At 53.3% G+C, this 21,335-nt stretch overlaps 3 protein-coding genes across 3 annotated transcripts; 1 reads left to right on the top strand and 2 right to left on the bottom strand.

Annotated features, from left to right (window-relative positions):
• Positions 1-288: 288 nt before the first annotated feature.
• On the top strand, positions 289-15,574 carry BO86DRAFT_402781 (acetyl-CoA synthetase-like protein; the record flags this gene model as incomplete). The annotated part of the gene is made up of 3 exons (XM_025673887.1): positions 289-4,758; positions 4,841-6,371; positions 6,420-15,574. 3 exons carry the CDS (start codon positions 289-291, stop codon positions 15,572-15,574), a joined length of 15,156 nt encoding a protein of 5,051 aa, XP_025524276.1.
• Positions 15,575-15,783: 209 nt separating this feature from the next.
• On the bottom strand, positions 15,784-17,641 carry BO86DRAFT_382158 (O-methyltransferase; the record flags this gene model as incomplete). Its single annotated transcript, XM_025670801.1, has 5 exons — positions 15,784-15,924; positions 15,993-16,473; positions 16,546-16,955; positions 17,065-17,131; positions 17,193-17,641. 5 exons carry the CDS (start codon positions 17,639-17,641, stop codon positions 15,784-15,786), a joined length of 1,548 nt encoding a protein of 515 aa, XP_025524275.1.
• A 1,389-nt stretch (positions 17,642-19,030) lies between these two features.
• Positions 19,031-20,552, bottom strand: BO86DRAFT_421577 (putative protein kinase; the record flags this gene model as incomplete). Its single annotated transcript, XM_025675287.1, has 5 exons — positions 19,031-19,209; positions 19,268-19,433; positions 19,497-19,813; positions 19,887-20,218; positions 20,287-20,552. 5 exons carry the CDS (start codon positions 20,550-20,552, stop codon positions 19,031-19,033), a joined length of 1,260 nt encoding a protein of 419 aa, XP_025524274.1.
• Positions 20,553-21,335: the final 783 nt, after the last annotated feature.

The following is a 21,335-nucleotide window of genomic DNA, read 5'->3' as shown; positions in this document are numbered from 1 at the left end:
AGTCTGTCAACTAACCGATGAGTGCGGTACGCCGCGTAAGAAATACCTTATACCCGGATCATAATGGTTAGTCAATCAGACCACGTTGGATAGCGGAGTTCTATCACGGTAGGCCGACGAAACTGCGTTGGATCCGACTAAGGGGGAGCCATCCTGGCCCCTCCCATCCAGTCACTTAAGTAAGAGACCTAAGATCTCTATAAATGGGAGCGTTCGAACCGTTTTAGTCCGTAGGGTCATTCATTTCGACAATTTCGACACGTTGTACATGTCACGTTCAAGGACAGGATGCGCTCCGAGCCTACACACCACGCTGCTGCTTCTGCTCTGGCAGCAGCAATGATCGCCGAGCTGAGAACAGATGAAACATTCCTATCCCTACACGTGCAGAATGTATCTCTCTGCAATGCGTTACAAAGCCTGTTAATGGAGTACTCGATCAGCTGTTCTTCGTGTATATTGCAATATGTGCTGGACCTTCCCCCCGGACTCGACCTCCATCGATTAAAGGCCGCTTGGAATTGCGTGGTTGCATCTTGTGAGATCCTACGTACCAGGATATTCAGTACCGTCAAAGGCGCCATCCAGACTGTTGTGGAAGAAAGTTCGTCTTGGGATTGTGACAACTCTCTGCAAGCATATCTGAGCAGGGACCTCAAAATACCCATGGGCTACGGTTCGCCACTCTCGCGCTGGGGCATCATTGGAGAGCAGAAGGGAGCCACCGAGCGGTTTATGGTTCTGAGTCTTCATCAGTCCATTCATGACGACCGAACTGTGACTGTGCTCCTTGAACGACTATGTCGGGAATACGAGGCCTTAGGTGAGGGTGGAGGGGGTTCAGGGCGTCACGTTCCACAAATCTCTCTCGATGGCTCTGTTCAGCTACCGACGGCAGATCAGGATGCGAAAAACGAATCGATCCCTGCCTGGTGGAAGGCAGAAGCAGTGCGCGACTCTCTCACTGGTGTGGACTGGATTTCACAGCAAGTTTGCGCATCTTCTGTCGTCGAGCACGAAGCGATGATCCTGGGGCTGAACATGTCAACTCCCCATCTTTCACAAGTGCTATATTCAGCATGGGCTATCACTATCAGCACATATGCTCAAGCTTCGGATGTGACATTTGGAACTGTTGTCTTTCACCGTGATCAAAGCACCTATGATGGCGTGAGCGCTGAATCCACATCCCCAGAGATTGCCTTGCTGCCAGTACGCATTTCAGTTGAGCAAGCAGACACGACAATGCAACTCCTAGATCAAGTTAGCAAGATTGACTATAGTCGCGAAAGTGCCGAGATGCCCTGGACAGGGCCACTTGCTAGCCTGCTCTGTATTCGAGACCCAGTTCCGAAGGCCTTTCGGTGTGGTGACCAAATCCTTAGTCTATTTCGCCCGACGACACGCAAATACCCATGTCCGCTGACCCTGGAATGTCACGGCGGACAATACCTACGAGTTGTGGGACATTTTGATGAGTCCATCTTCACCACTCAGCGTGTGCGATGTCTACTGCAACAGTTTGTCCATGTTGTGCGGCAACTGTCAATTTCCTCCCACTCGCCGAGGGTCCAGGACGTAGAAGTCCTGAGTCCCGAGGATAAGCAGCAGATTTGGGCATGGAATGGTCGGCCTATTCCATCCGTCAACCGTTGTCTCCACCATGTCTTCGAGGAGGTTGCAGCGAGGCATCCCAGTCGCATAGCAGTCAATGCATGGGATGGTGTACTCACCTACCAGCAGCTCGATGAGCAGTCAACTCGTCTCGCCCATCAATTACAGAAAATCGGCGTCGGGCCTGAGATTATAGTTGCTTTATACCTTGATAAGTCCAAGCAGGTTCCAGTCTCCATCCTCGGGGTTCAAAAGGCCGGCGGCGCCTGCCTCACCTTCGACACTCAACAGCCTGTGAGCAGGTTAAGGTCAATTCTCAGCGATGGTAGAATTGCCATTATGCTCACTGATAGATCACATGTGTCACTGTGTGAAAGCTTGGTCCCCCGTGTTATATGTGTGGATGAACCGGCGCTGAAATCTCTTCCACAACCTCTCACCCTAAGCGAGGGTGCGCTGAGAACTGGGAAAGTTCAGCCCTTCAACAGGGCTTTTGTTTTGTATACGTCTGGAAGCACAGGGACTCCCAAGGGAATTGACGTGCCCCACTCGGCGATGTGTACTTCAACCTTGGCCTTCGCACAAGCCTTCAATGTCTCATCGGACTCGCGGATATTCCAGTATTCCAGCTATGGTTTTGATGCCAGTGCTGGGGATATGTTCCTTGCCGTGCTTCATGGCGCGTGCCTCTGTATACCCTCGGAATATGACCGAGTGAACCAGCTAGAGCACTCCATTTGCCACTTGAAGGCTAACTGGTTATGCACAACACCTTCTGTCTTGGGGCTTCTAGACCCCGACAATGTCCCTTGCCTGGAGACGCTGGCCATTGGAGGTGAAGCTCTGCCGAAGAACATCACTCTTCAATGGGCACCACGACTTCGATTTCACACCGGTTATGGGCCAAGCGAAACAGGGGTCCTGGCATCTGTGCTCGAAGTTCAGAATAACCAGCATCCATACTCCAATGTCGGACGTGCCATGGCTTGTCATCATTGGATTGTCTCCTCGGATGACTGCAATCGTTTGGCACCACTGGGGTGTCCCGGGGAGTTGGTCATTGAAGGCCCCACGGTTTCTCGGGGGTATCTGAATCGCCCTGAGCTCACAGCACGCGCCTTCCCCCGCCAGCCAGCTTGGTTTGACCGTCAAGTAGGCCGACTTCCATCTCGCTTTTACCGGACGGGTGACATTGCCAGGCACAATGACGATGGGACGCTCACCTTTCTAGGTCGTCGGGATGCTCAAATCAAATATCATGGTCAGAGAATTGAGCCCGGCGATATCGAGTTCAGCATCAACCAACATGAGCTGGTCAGGGAAGCGGTGGTGCTGTATCCATCAGATGGCCCATATGCTGGCAGACTTACGGCGGTTGTCGCACTGGATAAGGACTTCTTGTCGTCTCCCTCATCTGATGAGGCTCCGCTTCTCATCGATCCAGGGATGCTACAGCGCCAACTTGAAAATGTTCGGACATCCACGCAAACGGAGCTTCCTCCCTATATGTGGCCAACGGAGTGGCTTCTCATGTCGAGGCCATCTTTGAACATGAATGGTAAACTTAATAGGAAGGAGATCTTGAACAGCGTGAAGAAGATGACGCAGGAGGTCTCCCAGACCAAGCAGCCGCCTCCAGACGCTTCACGCCCGCTGACTCTTTCCCAGAGCCCCTTTATTGACGAGTCCGAGCATTTAAGCCAGGGTCAGCAGGTGCTCCTGATGCAATGTAGTGCTATCTTGCAACTTCACCGTTCTCAGGTCCCAATGGAATCCACATTTGTTAGCCTTGGGGGCGACTCGCTCACGGCAATTCAACTAGTCACAGCCTGTCGGAAGAAGGGCGTCGAAATCGATGTCCGAGATATTCTCAGGGGTGTTAGGCTGAAGGACGTTCCCTATAGCGCACCTGGGCTTTCAAGGGCGGTTTCACTCGCACCGCAGCAGCCTGGGCCCCATGCAGAAAACTGCACACAAGGAATTGACATGTTCGATGCATTCGGTCTTAGCCCCCAGAGTGTCTCCAGCATCAGTGGCATTCCAAGTCATGATATACAGGCCATCTACCCTTGCCTGTCCATGCAACAGGGTATTCTCACGAGTCGGTCTCGCGACCAGACTTTATATCAGACAGCACACGTATTTGAGATTACGGGTCGTGCAAATCAGGAAGCTATGTGGGATATGCAGACGATCATATCCGCCTGGCGCATGGTTATCGAGAGGCATGATGCGCTCAGAGCTGTCTTCTTGGAGTTGCCAACTCACACAGAGCATTTTGCTCAGGTCATTCTACGCCATCCAGTGGTCCAAGTTACACAGCATTCCAGCAAACACGAGATACTAAGCTTGTCAGAGGAACCATTTCCTGACTTCAAACCGCCGCATAGGCTTCGCTTAGCACCCGCTGGGAAAGATGCCTTTGTCTGTAAATTGGAAATGAGCCATGCAATAACAGATGGCAGCTCGATGGATCTGATATTCCGGGATCTTGTCCGAGTCTGTGCTGCGTCAAATCCTCTTCCAGAAGCTGTTTCCAATACAAGCTATGGTGACTATATCCGCTATCTTCGCAACCAGGATAGGGATGCTGGCTTGGAATACTGGATGAAGTATCTTCAGAGAACAGAAACCTGCCACCTTAAATTGCCGACATCGAACCACCCCTCTGCGCCCCCGAAACTGCAATCGTACAGCATTGATATTCCATTGGAGCAGTCAATCCTGGTCGAGTTGAGGCGGCGGAGCCTGACTATTGCAGATCTTCTCCAGCTGACTTGGGCAACTGTCCTGAGATTATATACCGACCAACGCGAAGCATGCTTTGGATATATATCCTCGGGCAGAGCAGTGCCAGTGGATGGCATTCGTGACGCCGTGGGGCCATTCATCAACCTGCTAACCTGCCGACTGGCTGTTGATTATGAGCAAACTCCTGCTCAGCTAATGTTGACACAGAAAGATGATTTTATCTCAAGCATCCCCCATCAACACGTCTCCTTGGGAGATATCTGGCATGCCGTCGGCATATCTGGAGTGGGCCCCTTCAACACCCTGATATCCATCCTCAATGCAACAGGCCCAGAACTCGGCATTGAGACGAAGATGACTTTGAAGAGCTTGGAGGTCTATGACCCCACTGAGGTCAGTCACCCGTTTCCTTGATCCTTTCTTGCGCACAAGATCAATACGCCCGTAAGAAAGACGCTCACGTATCTGAATGCAGTACGAATTGACGGTGACATCGTATCTTTCTCCGGGGCTTGCAACAGTGCGCTTCGACTACTGGAGTGACAAGGCCTCCAGTGATTCAATAAATAGACTCGCGCACACATTTCGCCACGTCTTTCAGACGGCCGGCTCCACGCTCGATTCACCACTCAAGTCATTGTGCTTGATTAGCGACATGGATTTTCGACAGATCGTTGACTGGAACAGCAACACTCCCCTGGCCGTGGAGAAATGTATTCACGAGGTCATATCTTCACGTTCTTCAACAGCGCCGCAAAGTCCAGCCTTGTGTTCCTGGGATGGGGAGCTAACCTATAGGGAAATGGACGCCATTTCGGACACGGTTGCCCAGTCTCTTAGAAGTATGGGTGTGCGAGAAGAGGTCGCAGTTCCTCTATGCTTCCACAAGTCTTTCTGGGCCGTTGTGGCAATGATCGCTGTTCTCAAAGCAGGGGGTGCAATTGTTCCCCTTGATCCATCCCATCCCATCTCGCGACGTTTGGAGATATGTCGTCAGGTCAAGGCGCAAATGATTCTGGTTCCAAGTGACGGCAGTATACAAGCAGAGTGGTCTGAGTCACAGCTACGCATGGTGGAGATCTCACATCTCCGGTATCAACAACTACTGACAGAGAAGCCCACTGGGGCAGGATGTCTTCAGATTGGAAATATTTCTCGGAGTTCGCCAGCCCACAGCGCATACATTGTCTTCACCTCGGGTACTACAGGCGTCCCCAAGGGCATCGTCACGGAGCATGGTGCATTCTGCTCCGGTGTGGCAGCTCGAGCGAAGGCGATTATGCGGTCCTCCAAGACTCGAACTCTCCAATTCGCCTCTTTTGCCTTTGACACCTGTTTAGAAGATATCTTGACCACACTCATGCAAGGCGGATGCGTCTGTCTCCCCTCGGAGCAAGAGCGTCTGAGTGACCTTCCAGGAGCGATACGGCGAATGAATGTGAATACGGCGGAACTCACTCCCTCGGTGGCCAGGCTGCTCCAACCCAAGGATGTTCCATCGTTAGAAACATTGATCTTGGGCGGAGAACAGGTGACAGCAGACATCATCATGCAATGGTCTGAGGCTGTCACCTTGATCAATTCTTATGGACCGGCGGAGTGCTCCGTGACCAGTGTGGTCTCTCCTCCCTATGAGCTGGAGGCAAAAGATCGCCATGCGAGCAACATCGGACTCGGGGTTGGAGCATTGACATGGGTTGTGGACAGCCAAAATCCCAACCAGCTAGTTCCGATAGGTGCTGTGGGCGAGCTGCTGCTTGAAGGACCAGTTCTGGCCAGGGGCTATCACGATAGGCAGGATCTGACCGATGCCAATTTCATCACCGATCCTGCATGTTTAAGGCAGTCGCAGCCGCGTTTTCCCCGACGATTCTATAGAACGGGGGACCTGGTGCAGTATGCTCCGGACGGATCCCTGATTTGCCTTGGGCGCCGAGACGATCAGATCAAACTTCACGGTCAGCGCATCGAACTGGATGAGGTCGACTCTTGCCTCCAGTTGCATTGTCCGTGGAAAGGAGGTGTTGCCTCTTGTTTGGCATTGAGTCCAGCAGACCCTGGGAGACGACTCATTGTTGCCTTCTTCTCAAAGTCCCTGCAGCCATGGCAGACTGAGACTGACTTTAATATACTGCCGCTCTCTGGCAGTATACGCGAGGAAATCATCAACCTACAGAATCAGGTTGCATCCTCTCTCCCGATATACATGCGACCAAGCCTTTATATCCCTGCGAGCAGGATTCCAACCAACACCGCTGGCAAAAAGGACCGCGCCACTTTGGCCAAGGCAGTACAGACGCTGACGGAGTCGCAATACCTGGACTACTCGCTCACCTCTGCATCAGGCCATCATCAGCCTGAGACGCCTGAGCAGCGCATGCTTCAATCGCTATGGTCTCAGCTGCTCAAACTCCCGCCCCAGCGAATTGGGATACATGATGACTTTTTTCAGATTGGGGGCGATTCTATCCTGGCGATGAAGCTGTCCTCTCTGGTTGGAAAGCGTGAAACTGTGCTCAGTGTTGCGGATGTCTTCCGTTATCCCACACTACGCGAGATGGCAGCCAGACTTACCGGGACATCGCACTCTCATCCGCTGCCTGCTTTATCAAAACTAGTGGATCGAGATCCCACCCCTTTCTCGCTGCTGCCATGTAGTTGGCCTGACGAGGCTCTTGAGGAGGAAATCGCCACCGCCTGCCAGGTTCCCAGAGACAATATCGAAGATGTTTATCCTTGCTCAGCGGTCCAGGAAGGCCTGATGGCATTGTCAATGCGGCAGAAAGATGCTTATACTGCTCGTCTGGTTTATAGCATATCCCCCGGCACATCTCTGGCGCGTCTGCAGTACGCATGGCAGCTGGTGGCCTCTAGGCACTCACTATTGAGGACACGAATCATGCTTTCTCGCCGATTTGGGACACTTCAAGTTGTCCTGCGAGCAGATGACGCTGGCAAAGACACGGTTGCATGGAAGAATACTCATTGTAGTGACTTGCAGTCGTTCCTCGAGGAGGACAAAGGGGTTCCGATGACATATGGCTCAACCCTGTCGCGATGTGCCATTGTGACCACACCAGACCAAGCCAAGTTCTTTGTTTGGACAGTTCATCACGCCCTGTACGATGGCTGGCTGCTTCCTACCATAATTCGAAGAGCAGCAGAAGCGTATCTTGCCGAAGAAAGTGCAGCTGCATGGTCCATCATCCCCTTCCGTTGCTTTATTGCATATCTCGAGACCAGAGACCGGTCCGCCTCGGAGGGCTACTGGACTAATCAGTTAGATGGTTTTAGACAGGTGGAGTTTCCTGCACGGAATATGGGATCTAAGAAGGAACGCCGTGATATGTCAAAGGTATACCATCGTATACGTCTCGGGAGACGCCCGAGTCGCCGGTTCACTACTGCAATCATCCTTCGCGCCGCCTGGGCCTTTTTGATAAGCAAATACTCCGAGTCCGATGATGTCAGCTTCGGAGTTACTTTAAGCGGACGAACAGCTCCAGTGGAAGGAATTGCCAGCATAGCGGGGCCTACATTGACGACGGTTCCAGTCCGTGTTCGGATCGACAGTGAGCAATCTGTGGTGGAATTCCTTCGGAATATGCAATCTCAGGCCACGGAGATGATGCCACATGAGCATACTGGCCTTCAGAGGATTCGGAAGCTAAGCCAAGGCTGTCTGGAGGCATGCGACTTTCAGAACCTGCTCGTGATACAGCCAGCGGACGAGAAGACCGAGTCGACCGCAGAACACAGTGTTTTCGGGCTGCCGGTTGACGAGGCTGCCGCCAATTCCCATTTTCACACCTATCCCCTGGTCTTGTCATGCACATTTTCTGAACATGAGGTGGACCTTGAAGTCATCTGCGATCCCACAACCATCTCACCGGTGCAGGCCGAGCGCCTGGCGCTCCACTTCGATGCCATATTCCAGACCTTTTGGTTGTTCGACGAAGGCGTAACGGTTGGGCAGGTAGAGATGATCACCAGGCAGGACCGAGAGCAGATTCAGACGTGGAACAAGGAGCAGCCGCAGCCCCAGCCTCGCCTGGTGCATGAGGTGATCGAAGAGCAGGTGCTTCTCCATCCAGATTCCGAAGCCGTGTATGCATGGGATGGCTCTCTCACATACCGTGATCTTCATCGATACTCCTCCCAATTAGCACGGACGTTGCAGATGGAGTATCACGTTGGACCCGAGCGGCTGGTACCAGTACTTTTTGAGAAATCGGTCTGGGCAGTAGTGGCCATGTTGGGAGTCATGATGGCCGGGGGTGGGTTTGTTCCTCTGGATGTCTCCCATCCGCTAGACCGAATGAACGACATTGTTGCGCAGTGCAACGCGGACTTGGCTCTAGTCTCGTCAGAAACCTCGGGGACCCCTCTGTGTACGGCTTCTAAACTGATAGTTTCAGAGAACATGTTCCGAGGCCTGGACGCTGGAGGACATGAGACTGACCCATATAGCACCAAAATCCCCGACGTCAGGCCGGCTCATTACTTTCCCGGCCTACAGCCACAATTCCTAGACACATCCAAGCAAGAGCCCGGAGACCAGACATCCGAACGTACAGCCTCACCTCGAGACTCATCGCCACGCACGCCGGTCTCGTTCTCTTGGCACTCGGCAGGACCGGAGACGTCACTTGCCTTCGATATGTTGACTCCCGGAAGCAATATATCGGAAAGGGCAGCTCAACCGGACGACAGCGATCTGACTGAAAGTGATCGTGTCCAGCCACAGAACGTCGTTTATGTCATCTTTACCTCCGGCAGTACTGGAAAACCAAAGGGTGTGGTCATCCAACACGATCAATTCTGCTCGGGCGTGTTAGGGCCCCGGCAAGAAGCCCTTCTCCGCTCGGAGCAGAGTCGAGTGCTTCAATTTGCGTCCTTCAGCTTTGATACCAGCTTGGAGGATATTATCACCACTCTGTTCTTTGGTGGATGCGTCTGCATTCCTTCGGAGGATGATCGCATGAATGATATTGCCGGGTTCATCAACAAATCCAAGGTCAACACCGCCCACATCACGCCATCCTTCGCGAATACCCTTTCACCCCAGTTGGTTCCAGGCCTGAAGTACCTGCGTCTCGGCGGAGAAAGGATGACGCCGACGCACATTGATAAATGGGCGCCAGCTCTCGAGTTGAGGAATGTCTACGGTCCCACCGAGACCTGCATCACGGCCACATGTAGTGGAACTGTTACCACAGCTTCAGACCCCATTGATATCGGTCGTGGGGTCGCGGCTCTTACTTGGATCGTGAATCCGGATAACCATCATCAACTCACCCCCGTCGGCCTAGTGGGAGAACTGCTCGTGGAGGGCCCTCTGTTAGCCCGGGGGTACCTCGGAGATATCAACAAAACAAATGCATCCTTCATCACTGATGCAACATGGGCACGTACCCCGGAGAATCCAAAGAGCCCTCGCCGATTCTACAAGACAGGCGATCTTGTACGGTACAGCGAGGCAGGAACCCTCCTCTACATCGGCCGCAAAGACACACAGGTCAAGATCTATGGGCAACGGATCGAAATAGGCGAGATTGAGGATCACCTGAAAAAGGCCCTTCTACCCCAGACGATTGAGATGGCCGTGGAGGTGACCAGCCTACAGGCTGATACTCTCCAGCGCAAAGTTCTCGTTGCATTCCTCTGTCTAGACGATTCATTCAACAAGGATGGCGCTGTTCTGATGTCCTTGACGCCAGCCGTGAAGAAACGAGTCCAGGACCTTACCTCTAAACTCGTCCTTTGCCTGTCTAAGACGCTCCCAGCCTATATGATTCCTTCACGCTATGTGCCTCTCCGCTCCATGCCACGAACACTGGCTGGCAAGGCAGATCGGCGTAAGCTGCAGCACCTTCTCAACTCGATGAGCACCGAAGACCTCTTAGCGTACTCGCTCGAGGGTGGGGAGAAGCAGCCGGTAGAATCCGAAACCGAGTTCCAGCTCCAGAAACTCTGGGCCGAAGTTCTGAGCGTTGATACGATGATGATCGGGAGCCACGACAGCTTTTTCCGTCTTGGGGGCGACTCAATCACGGCCATAAGGCTTGCGGCCGCGCTCCGTGATGAAGGTATGTTTCTGACTGTTGGAGACATTTTCAATCACCCCGAATTACGCCACATGGCCGCCCAGATTGATGCTCAGGACCAGGGCACAAAGCCAGTGCCAGGAGCAACGCCAGGGACCCACGAGGATCTGCATGCATTTGGACTTCTGGCCCCCTCGCCGACTTTGCTATTCGATCTGTCAAAAGTCTGGGATATTCCAGAGGACACGGTTCAGGATGTCTACCCCTGCACTCCCCTCCAGATTGAACTGCTAGCTGCTGAAGGGCGCCACAGTCAATCAACTTACGGCTCACAGGCTGCCTATGACCTACCGCTAGATATTGACCTGGATCGCTTCAAACACGCCGTCGAGACTGTTTTTCGCCAAAACGATATCCTGCGAACCCGAATTGTCTATCTCGAGCCTCATGGCACCGTGCAAGTGGTCACAAAAGACGGAGGACTACGATGGGAGTACGAAGATGGGATTGACCAGGTTCTCACGCAAGGGTTTTCGTTTGGCCTGGGCACCTCGTTGGTCCGGGTCGCCCTGTGCCCCAATAGTCATGAATCCGCGGGATGGACCTTTGTCTTGACCATGCATCATTCGCTCTATGACGGCTGGAGTCTCTCTCTTATCCTCCAGCAAGTCAATGAGGTGTACCAATTCGGCTTCCTGTCATCTGAACGCCCCAGGCCTCGCTTCAGCGACTTTATCGGTCATCTGGGAAGCTTGGATCCAGACCTAAGCAGCCAGTACTGGGCATCCATTCTAACCCAGTCTTCTGGCTCCTCTGACCTCCCATCGCAGAACGGTACCGTCGAGGAGCTAGATTCTGTAGAGGAATATCACTACAACATGCCGCGTGTCGAGCAGGAAGGCTCGAGGCTTGAAGTGACGCCCGCCATAGTTCTCCGAGCCGCATGGGCCCTGGTCATCACAGCCTATACTGGGAACAGCGATGTTCGCTTCGGACTCTCTGTGGCGGGGCGGAATGTGCCTGTTAAGGACATTGACCAAATGGTGGGGCCAACCTTGACCACAATTCCCTGCCGACTGCAAATCAATCAGGACTGGACTGTTGAAGGCTTCCTCAACCATGTTAATCAATCCATGATTGCTGCCATTCCCCACGAGCATTTTGGGCTTCAGCGAATCGCAAAGTTGGGAACTGATTGCTCTCGCTGCTGCGATTTCGACAGTCTCCTGGTCGTTCAGCCGCAGATACCGGCGAAGAAGCTGGGAATCTTCGCCTCTTCCCGGAGCCCGAGCGCCATATCTCGAGGCAACGACCAGCCATATCCCGTGGTGGTGGAGTGCGACATGCAGGAGGCAGGAGGATGGAAGGTGCATGTCTTCTACCGGAAAGCATTCATCTCTGCCTCATCACTGCAGCGCATCGTCTACCTTATGCAGCACTTGGTGGAGCAACTCTACCTATCCCCTAATATGCGTCTTGCCGACCTGTCTCTGGTCAGCCCTACCGACTTGGGCCTCATTGCTAGCTGGAATGCTTCTGTTCCTACGCCTGTCGACACCACTATGAGTGAGATGCTTTATACCTCCACGAAGCAGCACGCTGATCTTCCTGCCATACATGCGTGGGACGACGCTCTCACATACAGTCAGCTTGTGGAGCAGTTCCAGCGGCTCAGTCACTATTTGCGGCTGTGTGGGGTCCAGCGCGGCTCCTTCGTTCCCGTCGTGATGCCGAAATCGGCGCTCTATATCATCAGCGTGCTGGCGGTGATCTCCGAAGGCGCGGCTTTTGTCCCAATCGATGCGACAAGCACTCCCCGAGATAGGATGATGAAGATACTCGAGCAGTGTAATGCGACTGTGGTGATAGCATCCACCGCGAGTGCGAGCGATATTCTCGAATCAGGACGACTTCGGGTGCTGCGCATTTCCCATCAACTTCTGCGTCGCCTGCCAGATGGACCACCTGCAGGGCTGAGCAGACCCGAGGCCGATGATCCTCTCTACTGTGTTTTCACATCAGGGACGACTGGTTCACCAAAAGGGGTGGTCGTAACGCATGGGGCGTATGCCTCTTCGACCGCAGCCAAGCAGAAGGCCTTTGAGCTGGATGAGACCACCCGTGTCCTGCAATTTTCTTCCAATGCGTTCGATGCCAGCATTGACGATATTTTTATCTCCCTCCTAAGTGGCAGCTGTCTCTGCGTGCCGTCAGAAGCGGAGCGCCGTGACAGTCTGTCCCAGTTCATTGTGGACACGCAGGTCAACTATGCCGCCATGACTCCCACGGTGGCCCGGACTCTGGATGTGCAGAAAGTCTCTCAATGCCTCACCAAACTTCGACTGGGAGGTGAGAAACTGACAAGCGCTGACCTCACGGACTGGGTAGGTGTAGGGGTCAACCTGAAAAGTCTCTACGGACCGACCGAGTCCTGTGTCTGTTGCTCGGCCTCTTCCTCATTACTCCCTGAAAAGACACATCCGGCCAATATTGGACGGGGTCTGGCATGTCGCACTTGGATCGTGGATGTACACAATCCCGACCGTCTGGCTCCCATCGGTGCCGTTGGCGAACTCGTCATCGAAGGACCAGCACTCGCGAAGGAATACTTGCACGACCTGGAGAGAACCTCACGGGCATTCATCCACCTGCCTCTCTGGCTGCCGAGCATTGGGGGCAGTTCACCATCCAAATCAAAGGGCTACAAGACCGGAGATACGGTCCGCTATAGCGAGGATGGAAGCTTGATCTACGTTGGGCGCAAGGATACTCAGGTCAAGCTGAGAGGGATGCGACTGGAGCTCGAGGAGGTGCAGCACGCGCTGAGAGACCTCAATCTGCCCGGTGTTCAAGACCTTGTGGTCGAGATTCTTCCTCAATCCATAGCGCCTGACATTCTGGCGGCAGATATCCTGATGCTTGCCATCCTTTCAAATCAACACCGCGGCGAAGAGCATCATTTGGATGCTATCAGGGCCAATCTCACAAACCGGCTTCCCGAGTACATGATCCCGACGCATCTCCTGCTCCTCGACAGCCTCCCAACATCTTCTTCGGGCAAGACAGACCGGTTGGAGGTGCGTCGTCTTGCCGTGGAGCAGCTCCGTCAACAGAAACAGCAGCAGCAGCAGCAGCAATGCTCGAACCCTGATGATAAGGGGAAGATGGGCTCCCATGGGGTGGAAGCACCAATGGATATTTTCCGTACCCTGCAATCCATATGGGCCGATATCCTGCAACATGATCTGTTGTCCATTGGACCAAATGCGAACTTTTTCCAGCTGGGGGGTGATTCTATTCTAGTAATGCGCCTGGTGGCGCATGCCCGAGCTCATTCCATTGATATCAGTTCTGCAGACGTCCACCAACTTCAGACCTTGTCGGCCATTGTTGCAAAGGCCAAGTTACGGATTCTTCCTCGACATCGGTCCACCTCGCCACCAGATGACATTGATGTTGCTTCTAGTCACACTACGCCGGATCTCCGCCTCATCTCGCTGGAACTGGGAATCCTCGAAGGAGACATTGAAAAGGTCCTCAAGGCGACCGACTTCCAATCCTACTGTCTGGCACAGACTTTTTCTCCATCCCGTGGCTGGCTGAACTTTTTCTCCTATGACCTCCAAGGCAACATCAACGTGAAGCAATTGGAATATGCCTGCCATGCCCTGGTGCAACGGCACGAAATTTTGCGTGCTCGTTTCGTTGCCCTCCATGGCTGTATCCAGCAAGTGATTCCCCGATATCGAGCAGAACATGTCCACTTCCAGGTACATGAAGGGTTCAGTGATATGCATGGTCTCGGTTCCTTGGCCAGTCTAGTTCACAATGATCCTGCCCCCTCCTTGAATGATGGTCTGGTCCGTTTCGTACTTCATATCGTCCACCCGGGCCATATTCGTCTCACGATGCGGATTTCTCATGCCCAATATGACGGGCTCAGCATGCCCATCATCCTCAATGACCTGGACGCATTATACAACGGGATTGCGTTGGCCCCTCCTGCCAGGTTCTCGGAGTACGTGGAGGAAAGCGAGCGGCTGCTTTCCCAGAACGAGCACGCCCAGCAGTTCTGGTGTCAACTGCTGCAAGGATCACAAGTCACCCCCATCGTGGTACGCAGCAAGCTCTCCTCGCACTCGTTACCGAAAGACTGTCCCCTGGATCAGACCGCAATGCGGACTATTCGACTGTCACGGTCGACTTTCGACGCCTCCATCACCCCGGCCACGATCATCAAGGCCGCCTGGGCACTCGTGCTCGGCCGTCTCTCGCAACATCAGGACGTGGTCTTCGGCCATTTGACCAGCACTCGGCCCAGCTTGGATCATCTGCACGCTATTCATGAGGTCGTCGGTCCCTGTCTCAATGTGCTTCCTGTGCGCGTCCAGCTCCAGCCCACTACCGCACGAAGGGAGCTGCTGGATGCGATTCAACAGCAATATATCGGCGCCCTCCCCCATTCCATGTTGGGCTTCCGCGAGATCATCGATCACTGCACACAATGGCCGCCATGCACCCGGTTCAGCTCCATCCTGCAATACCAAAACCTGCACCAGGATCTAGACCGTGTTCTCCTTGGCGGGGCTACAGGGAGTCTCGAAGCTTACGTACCTGCCTCTGACGCTGCCGACCTCTGGATGATGGTAACTCCAACGGACGATTGTGGTGCAGAGCGACTGCATGAGGTCAAACTGAGCTACAGCGCCGCAACGATTCCTTCTTCCCTCGCAGATCGCATTCTCGACGAATTTGACGATGCAATTTCGTTCTTCCAGGCGCCTCACGCCTCCGATGACGGAATCCGGTTACACACTTACTTCGACCAGACCGCGCCCGAGTTCCCACCCACCCTTCCGATTGACAGGCAACTCGCGGAAACCGACTTGCCGCCCCGCGCCGCAATTATCGCCGCCGTCAAAGGCATATGGGAGCAGGTGTTCGGCCCGCAGGTCCATCGCGAGGATACCAAGGCGCGCAAGGAGGAGTGCCGGGCGATGCTGCACACCCCCTTTGGGCCAGATCCGGTGAGCGCCGCGCAGCTGTCGCTGCTCTTCCAACAGGCCGGGGTGGAGATCTCGCCGGCAGAGGCGGCCGAGTATCCGACCATCTTCCAGCAGAGCTTGCTTTGGGGCTACAAGATGCGAGAGGGAAGTCGCTGATTTAAGTTTAGGGTGGTTAGCGACTTGAATTGATGGTTTTGTGATTCTTCGCGGTCTCGTTCTGTGTATGCGTGTGTATGTTAGGCTTCGCGTGGTGAGACGTTGTGCGTTAGGGCACGATCCTGGATTCCTATTCGCTTTTATATTGAAGGGGCTCTACTGAATCCATCGACTGCTGCCACTCCCTGTGCCTGCTCCATGCTAGTCCCTCAGTTAGCAACCTTCTTCCTCTTGCGGTCGGGCTGCTTCTGCTCGTCCACGCCGTTCTCCTCCTCTACCTTCTCCATTGCGCGGCTCGAATTCTTCCCCCTCGGCACCTTTCGACCCACGACGCTGATCTCCATCTCGTCCTACAGGTCCACGCGGTCAGACACAGAGTCCAAAATCAAGGGAGGTAAGAAATAAAGACAAGACCCACCGCGAGATCGCCGGGCACAATCAAGCCCGGCAAGCCCCAACTCTGGCGGAGGCGGGGGTTCTTGCGCATGTAATCGCGATAGGCCGGCGCCCCGGGGCGCATCACATTGTCGGCGATGACCAGGGCGCCGTCCGTCTGCAACAGCCCCAATTCCTCGGCCACCTGGACATCGGCCGCGTAGAGCGCCTCATCGTGGTCCATGAACAGCAGGTCAATGCCCCGGCCGTCGAGGGTTCCCTGCTCCTGCAACCGCCGCAGGGTGTGGGCGGAGGCGCCGACGACGACCTCGACGAGGTCCTGCAGGCCGGCGAGGCTGACGAGGTTCATGGCGACGGAGGCGACCAGGGGGTCGATCTCGATGCTGTAGAGCCTGGGGGGCAGATCCTTCGTGTTGTCCTCCTCGCCCGCCTTGATCTCCGCGTCGTCCGGGTTCTGCGCCCAGATTTCCTTCAGGAGACTCCCAAACAGGATGGCAGAGTACCTATATTCAGCCAAGGCCACTTCAATGAGCATGCTCTCTCCTCGGTGAGCAAGCGACCCGCACCTTACTTACCCAACGTATCCCCCCAACTCCACCACCACCCGGGGCCGGTGCTCCCGCACCAAGACGGCCAGTTTGCCCGCTTTGTCCGGGCCAATGTTGATCAGAAAGTCCTCCTGGGCGGCGAACTCGTCCATCACCGCCAGAATGGCGGCCGGGGAACCCCGCAGTTTGGTGTCCAGCTCGGGATGGGCGTAGATGTGCTTGAGAAGGGTGATCTCGCGCCCGTCATGGGACTCGACGATCTCCGACTCCTCCAGGCCCGCCATCTTGCGGAGGGAGGGGTATTTGGTGAAGATGGGGGGTTCTTCGGTGTCTGGCATTCTTGCGGTGCTTGGGGGGAATTGGGTAAGGGTACGGAGTAAAGGAATTGGAATGAATAGTGGATGAGAACAGAGGGGGAGGGTTGGGGGGGTTCTTATCTATTTGGGGGGAGATTAATCAATTGAAGTGGTGGTATGATATGGTATCTGTGCTGTTATCTATTCTGTACTGTACAGTAAAGTATCGTCCTGTATTTTGCTTACATACAAGGTTGAAAAATGGTTTTACAAAATCTCCATTACTAGTCCTATTCCTGTATGGACCATGTACTGTACTGTACAGTATGCACCGTATATAGAGTCTATCTATATTCTGTATTCTCACCTCGGCCCTACATGACCACGCATTGCGCATTGAGTTTGGACGAAGATTCTATCACCCGAGCAGTGGTGATCTCCCTGGCACGCAGTTGGACATTGGACTCGCGGATATGCTTCCGCTGCCAGGCTAGATATTTCTTATGATGCGGAATGCACATGACTGTATGCAGGATGTTGGTTTCTCTGGTTCCTTTGAACTTGTAGAGAAACATCCCGTCCACGATCCGGTCTGGGGCGTCATCGTCGCGCGACTCGCGAAAACAGCGTATCATCGGGTCACACTCTGAGCCTCGCTGGACGATGCCATGAAACGGAGACGCGTCGGGATATTGGGCCCGGAGCAGCTGGAAGGCCTCGTGGAGGCGTTCCTGCCCGCGCTGCCAGTCTTTGCCCCGCGGGGCTGTTACTTGGATCATCTGGCGCTTTGGTGCGATAGTGATGAGTCCTATATGCGGGAGCGCCATGGTGGGTGCAGCAGATCGTATCGTATGATGAGGCAGATGATGTGTGGTAGGAGGAATCTCGCTGTGGATCCTCCAATTTATAAACACTTTTCTGGTTGGCATGCTTCCGGGCGGTATTGCTTCATCGTTTGGGAGTCTGGTAAATTCCAGGATACTCTAGGCACGCGAGCATGGTGTCTAGACTATGAAAGCAATTGTCTTTCTGTCGACCCCCTTTGTACTTGTGCCATGTCTTTATTTCCTATGTCTACTCCAACAGAAAATCTGGTTCGCTCACAAGCGGGCGAATTGCTGGGCCATGGGTGAGCAATTCGCTTCGATAAAGAATCTATGCCGTTACAAAGACTGCCTAGTGTGCCTGAATGACCCAGAAACAAAGGCTTTTTGATGCGGAATCAGGCACCAAGGCTATCTCAAAGGGATATGTATGCCTCACAGTGCAAGTGTCGGTGAAGCATAGCGTGCATGGGCTCATCAAGCCCGGGTCAACAGAGTACCTCAAGTACTCGCAGCACCGTCGGTAGTTATTGTGCTTGACATGACCCAATCCGGCACCTTTGACAAAGCTGGGATCTGGGTGGCAGGGGTGGTGAACACATTGGCGAGGGCTGCGTATCCGAAACCACAATGCTAGCTGAAAATTGGGCTTGGATGGTCTATATGGTGTGAGTTCGCTCGGTACCTTGGCTGTGACTGCAAACTAGGGTAGTCGAGAGAAATATCAGTATATACCTCAATCTGTACGGAGTTAGCATTACTGCAGTATCTATGGGTCTTCTGTCATCTCTCACAATTATCAGGTCGCGAGTGAAACGTTTCAAGTGATGCCTTTTGAGGTCGAAGATGTTTGGATCGGCAAGAGGAATCTATATCCTGTCAAGACAAACAATCTCTGTCGAATGTGGTTCAGGTGAGATTATAAATCCACCTAGGGCGGGGGTCCATGGGAAGCCAACAAGGTACAACATACGTGTGGTTGTTGTTCCTGCAGCTTAGTCTTTCCAACGCAGGAGATGAATCGGCGATGGCGGTTGCCATGGTGGGACACGCTGCGCAAGTCACGATAAAATTAGTTCTGGAGGGGAGGAACTGGTCAGGCCAGAATGCAGTAGAATATACTGGTTAGACTTTCTTAGGAAGATGTATGAATAGTCGAGGTTGGGCTTCTAATCAGCCGTAGACTTTTGGCCCCATGTTATAAATATAACCCCGATCGGTGGCTGGCTTGCTTTTCTAGGCGCTTGTATCATGACGGGCGAATGGAGAGGCCGAGGCTGACGCTAAGCCAAGAAATCATACTTGTTGCAGCATTGATGCCGGCAGTAAACAGGGTAAACCAAACATGAATTGATAGCCAATGTGACAAAGGAAGCATGTTTAGCTGGAACATCAGAGTAGCCACGGGTCTTCGAGCAGCTGCTTCGCCGTCTTGCGTTCCTCTGGTAGCCACTTCAGCATTGACATCATGAATTGGATGAACTCCACCTTCTCTTCTCCTGCGAGTCGCTTTTCTAGGCTCCCTAAGGAGATCATTGGTACAACTGCTTCTTCATGGGCAACCCAGGCGCCTGGCAACATGTCAGGTAGGCAACCTCAATTGGGACCGCAAGCCTAGAAGGGACTTACCACTAGGGTCAAAACACTGTTCGGTCGTTTCACTGCGGCGAATATATTCCACCGGCGGTGGCCCGATCAAGGCGACCATGCGTGCCAGATGCTTGAACGGGTCGTGGCCGCCTTTGGCATCGAAAATATCATCAAACAAATGCTCCCCTTCGAAAAGGTCCCAGATCTGTCAACTGACATCAGCACGCTGCACGATAGACAATAGCTGCATACCTGGGCCCGCACTTACCAAGCCTGCCAGGTTCCAGATATCGGCGGCGCTTCCCCAGGGCATTTCGAAGATGATCTCTGGCGCCCGATAGATGTGCGGCTGAATAAAGGGCCCAGACTCCTGCTGGGTCCCAATCCGTGCCTCACCAAAATCGCACAGGATTGGGAGTCCATAACTCTTACCTGCAGACGGTCGACGGAATCGCCGACTCTGGTAGATGATACGAGACTCATCAATCTGCTTTCGAGGGCTGGGATTCTCGGCTTCGGCTTTCGCAAAGTCCGCCAGCATGCCGTCGTCCTCGAGACTAAGCATCAGGTTGTCCGTCTTGATATCTGATATGAGTTAGGAACAGGTAGTCTTCCTTCGAGCCAGGGGTGAGGGGATTTATCGAGGTGCACTACATGCCGGTGTGGATGACGTTGGCTTCGGTGTGTAAGAAGTCCAAGGCTAGAAGCAGACGCTTCACCGTCATTTTGAGGAGAGGCAGATTAAATGGCCTGGAATTGAGCCCCATCATCTCTAACAGGGTCATATGCATTGGCTGTAGCACTAAGCAGCGGTGTTGCCCAGCAGGTCCGTGTAGGTCGAAGGAATCATAAAGCTCGCGGATCAGCGCTTGACCTGGATGCGTAGAATTGACTCTGGCCAGATGCTCATAGATCTTGAGCTCGCGACCTGATGCGGTCGGAAATGATGGCAGCGATGTAGACACCTTCAACACTCTATACTGGTCGTTCCTGGATGTAAATTGACTTGTTAATTCCATGCGCGCTCACTGGGAGAAGGGTCGTTCGTCGGAACGCACTGGAGATCCCGGCATAGCCAACTTGTAGAATACGCCCCGTAACCGAGTTTTCCCGTAACCTGATACCGGGTCTCGTATATGTCGCCAATTTTAACGGGATAGTAATGCTCGGGTTTATAATAGGCCAACGTCTCCTCTTCGACGGGCGTGTCAAGAGGCAGAGTAGTATATGAGATCTTGGATTTCCTTCGTGAAGAAGAGGATGGTGATAACGATGATAGCCTTTGCCGAAGGGAGCTGCTCCATGTGCTGAATCGTCCTGCCATATCTAAATAAAAACGTTGTCCAATAAGCTAGAGATCTTGTCGAGGATTGAGTGATTGAGAGAATGGAGGTGGATATTGGTGCTATCCTTAACAAACTCAAAGGAGAGGCAGGAGTAAGTTGGCTGGCTTATCGTCAAGTGGAGCCTGCTCCTTCCCCAGTAACGGTCCGTATATCCCTTTTGGACAGTACACACTCCGTCGATTGACCCACAAAATGTGGAGGTGCTCAGCCAGCCGTCGTAGAGGAGTTATCAGTCCGAAGAAACATCTTCACTTCAGTTCATGTGTTCTCAGCAGCCAGGATTTCAGAAGTCTGGAAGGATTAGATTGCCCAGTGATCAGTGGACAGGATATATGTCAAGGCTTCCTACTTTCCAGGCAGTTTCAGTAAATAAACACAAGTGTCGTTTCTTAATCCACTCTGCGTTAGTGATGAAGGGCTGTGAGACGCATTAGCAGCATATAAAAATACCCTCAATACTGGTGAAAGGAGAAAACAGCTTAAGTGGTGACTGCTGGAGACTTGTGTTGTGCATCACTGCATAACTGGCTTAGTCATAGCATGACGCAAGCACCCAGATACGGTCGGTCGGTGGAAGCCAGCAGGCACCAACGAAAAACATTTACAGGGCTACGCAATATTGAAGGGAGCAAGATAATAAGATATAGCCATCATACAGGCTCTCCGTTAATAGTGATTAAGGTTTTCACGCTAGTTTACAGTATAACTCTTCAACGGCGCTTGCCCAAAAGCGAAGACGTCAACGTCTTGCTGGCGCTACC

This window comes from Aspergillus japonicus (assembly GCF_003184785.1).
Source record: "Aspergillus japonicus CBS 114.51 unplaced genomic scaffold BO86scaffold_58, whole genome shotgun sequence".
NCBI classification, from domain to species: Eukaryota; Fungi; Ascomycota; class Eurotiomycetes; order Eurotiales; family Aspergillaceae; genus Aspergillus; species Aspergillus japonicus.
Note: the sequence above shows the minus strand (reverse complement) of the source record. Positions and strands in the feature narration are given on the sequence as shown.